Consider the following 3255-nt stretch of genomic DNA (forward strand, 5'->3'; position numbering starts at 1 on the left):
ACAGGATTTGGGGGTATACACAGGATTTGGGTACACATGATTTTTGGGGATACACACAGGATTTTTGGGGTATATACAGGATTTTTGGGGTACACATAGGATTTGTGGGGACACAGGATTTTTGGGGTACACACAGGATTTTTGGGTGTACACACGGGATTTTTGGGGTAAAGGATTTTTGGGATACACACAGGATTTTGGGGTATACACTGGATTTTTGGGGTGCACATGGGATTTTTGGGGGTACACTCTGCATTTGGGGGTTCAAACAGGATTTTGGGGGTGCACACAGGATTTTTGGGGGTATACTCTGGATTTTTGGGGGTATACTCTGGATTTTTGGGGTACCCAAAAATTTTTGGGATTTGGGAGTACACACAGGATTTTTGGGGCACACACAGGATTTGAGGGTGCTGCGGGCTGTTGACACCTTGTCCCCCCAGACTCGTGGACCCCCGGGTGGACCTGGTCCGTGCCCCGTGGTCSCCGTGGACCCCCACGCCGTGGCTGCTGCCGCTGCTGGTGGATCTGTCGCCGTGGCGCCAGCGGCTGCAGGAGCTGGAGGCGCAGCTGGACGCACACACGGACACCGTGTTCATCGCCGACTTCCCCGGTGCGGCCCCGGGGTGTCAGGGGGTCCCAGGGGTGGGGAACAGAGCCATGAGGAGCCAGGGGTTACAGGGCACGGAGAGTGGTCAGGGGTGGGTACAGGGAATGAAGGGGGTTCAGGGGTTGGGTTCGGGGCATGGGGGAATCCTGGGGTTGGGTGGGGGTTGTGGGGTGTGGGGCACAGGGAGGGTCCCTGCAGTGCAGTGAGGATATGGGAGGTGCCAGAGGGTTTGGAGGGGTGCGGTACGGTACAGAGCATGAGAGTGTCCTGGGGGTTCAGGGTGGGGTTACAGGCCAGGGGGTATGGGCCAGGGGGGTTTGGGGTGGGGGTACAGCCCCAGCTGCATTCCAGGCCTGCACCTGGAGAACTTTGTGAGCGAGGACCTGGGGAACACGAGCCTGCGGGTGCTGCAGGGGCAGGTGCTGGTGGAGCTGGTGGAGCAGCAGCAGAACCACTCGCTGCAGGAGGGTGAAGGGATGCAGGTGAGGCTCAGGGGGGCTGCAGGGGGTTTGGGGGTGCCCGGGGGTGCTGACCCCACCGTGTCCCCGCAGCTGCCAGCAGGGCAGTACCACAAGGTGCACACGGTGTCTGCGAAACCCTCGTGCTACATGTACCTGTACGTGAACACCACAGCGCTGGAGCTGGAGCGGAACCTGACGCGGCTGCGGGAACTGCGGGAGCGCGTGCGCAACGGCWCCGGTGAGGGCGGGGAGGACCCCAAAATCCTGGCACCTCACCTCTGGGAATTCCAAAATCCCCAGCACCGCATTCCTCGTGACCCCAGAATYCCCYGTACCTCACACCYGGGAATCTTAAAAYCCCGTGACATCTTGCTTTCTGGTAYCSTAAAATTCCCAGCATCTTACCTCCTTGGGTAAGACACCCATTCCCTGTCTGGGAATCTTCACTGGGGTGGAGGGATGACAGGGTACCCCCAATTTTTTGCACTTCACTTCTTGCTGAAGTGGGGAGACAGCCCCTCAGAAATCCCTGTTAGTTCTCACTCTGGAGTCACAGGGACTCSAAAATTCCCATCCCCTCATCCCCTGGGTAGTGCTGGGGACATGGGGACCCCAAAAGCTSAGTCACCAGAGCCTCTGGTGAGCACCGGGCTCAGTGGATCATGGAGGACCCCAATCACTGTCTCTGGGGTGGGGGGGACTGCAGGGCCTCCAAATCCTGGTCACCTCCTACCCTGGTGAGCAATAGGRTGGGAGGATGACAGGGCCTCCCAGTCCCTGTCATTGGGATGGGGAGATCATGGCAACACCCCCAGTTCCTATCACCGGACTGGGGGATCACAGGAACCCCAAATCCCCATCGCATTCACCCCCACAGAACAGTCCCCGCTGCCCCCCGAGCTGCGGCCCATCCTGGGGGAGCCCCCACCCGCGGGGGTCCCGCTGGACCCGGTGGTGTCGCTGTTCCTGCGGCGGGAGCAGCGGGAGCAGCGGCGGGAACGGGAATCCAGCCTGGCCCAGCGCCTCCGCCGCTTCTTCCGCAGGAARTTCTTCCTCTTCCGTCGCAGGTCAGTCCCAAAGCCCCCCTGTCCCCTTGTCCCCCCGTTGTCCCCCGTTGTCCCCATTGCCCACCGGTGTCCCCGCAGTGCCCTGATGACGCTCATCGCACTGCGGAACCTGGCACTGGGCCGCCCGTCCCCAGAGCGCCTGGCACAGGAGGTGGCCTTCGCCAGCTGGCGTGGGGAGGAGGAGGAGGCTCGGCCCGAGACTGGTGGGGGTGCCCACAGGGGCCCCGAGCTCTGAAAGCCCCAAATAAATGCTGTTTTTTTATGCCAAAAATCCTCCCGTGTGTCAGTCTCCCCCTGTACCCCAGTTTCTCCCAGTAACTGGCCATCCTTGCCCTGTGTGCTCCCAGGCTGTGTACCCATTTCCCTCCATCCCCAGCTCCTCCTGTACCCTCTCCCCTGTGCCCCAGCCACACTCCCCCCACTTCCTGCTTCATCCATCCCTGGTTCATCCATCCCAGCTCCTCTGTACCCCACTTCCCCCTTGCCAATTTCCCCTCACACCCCACTTTCCCCCATACTCATTTCCCTCCATACCCCAGTTCCCCTTACCAGTTTCCCCATTCCTCAGTATTTCCTCAAACCCCATTTTCCCCCAATAATCATTCTCACTTTGTACTCCAGTTCTCCCATCCATATTTCCCCACATACCCATTTCCCCCCTGTATCCCATCCATTTCCCCTGTGCTTCAGTCACTCAGCTCCCCCAGCACCCCTTCCCCCAACTCTGTTCCCCCCACACGCTTTCTCCCCATCTACTCCCCCATATCCCACTTTCCCCTGTACCCCAATTTCTCCCAAATCCTTCAGCTGCCCCCCACCATGCCCGTTTCTCCTTCTGTTTCCCACACACACTCCAAGCAGCTCTGTCTAACCCATCGCTTTTATTGAGATTCTTTTCTTTTTGAACTCGTTTTTTGGATTCAGTGGATCAAAACATTCGGATGAAACCTCCCAAAAATAGTAAAATCAAGAAAAAAAAACCCTCAGGGGCAGGAGAAAGCCCCCCCCGCCCCTCCCCAAGGCACTCTGGGGGCCGGAGCCCGGGCGGGCAGTAAACAAGCCGGCTTCTCTGTACCACACCGGCCACCAGCGCCACGCCCAGGGCACCCCCGGCGCT

The 3255-nt window shown here is 59.5% G+C and overlaps 1 protein-coding gene across 1 annotated transcript; it reads left to right on the forward strand.

The window, feature by feature from the left end:
* Nucleotides 1–409: 409 nt before the first annotated feature.
* LOC130586980 (vitamin K-dependent gamma-carboxylase-like) lies at nt 410–2520 on the forward strand (the record flags this gene model as incomplete). Its single annotated transcript, XM_057387925.1, has 5 exons — nt 410–613; nt 962–1092; nt 1162–1309; nt 1949–2138; nt 2217–2520. Coding segments are annotated over 5 exons (830 nt in total), but the record flags the coding sequence as incomplete, so codon positions are not given.
* Nucleotides 2521–3255: the final 735 nt, after the last annotated feature.

Source organism: Malurus melanocephalus, unplaced genomic scaffold, assembly GCF_030028575.1.
Source record: "Malurus melanocephalus ecotype Western Australia unplaced genomic scaffold, MMel_1.1 scaffold_1439, whole genome shotgun sequence".
NCBI classification, from domain to species: Eukaryota; Metazoa; Chordata; class Aves; order Passeriformes; family Maluridae; genus Malurus; species Malurus melanocephalus.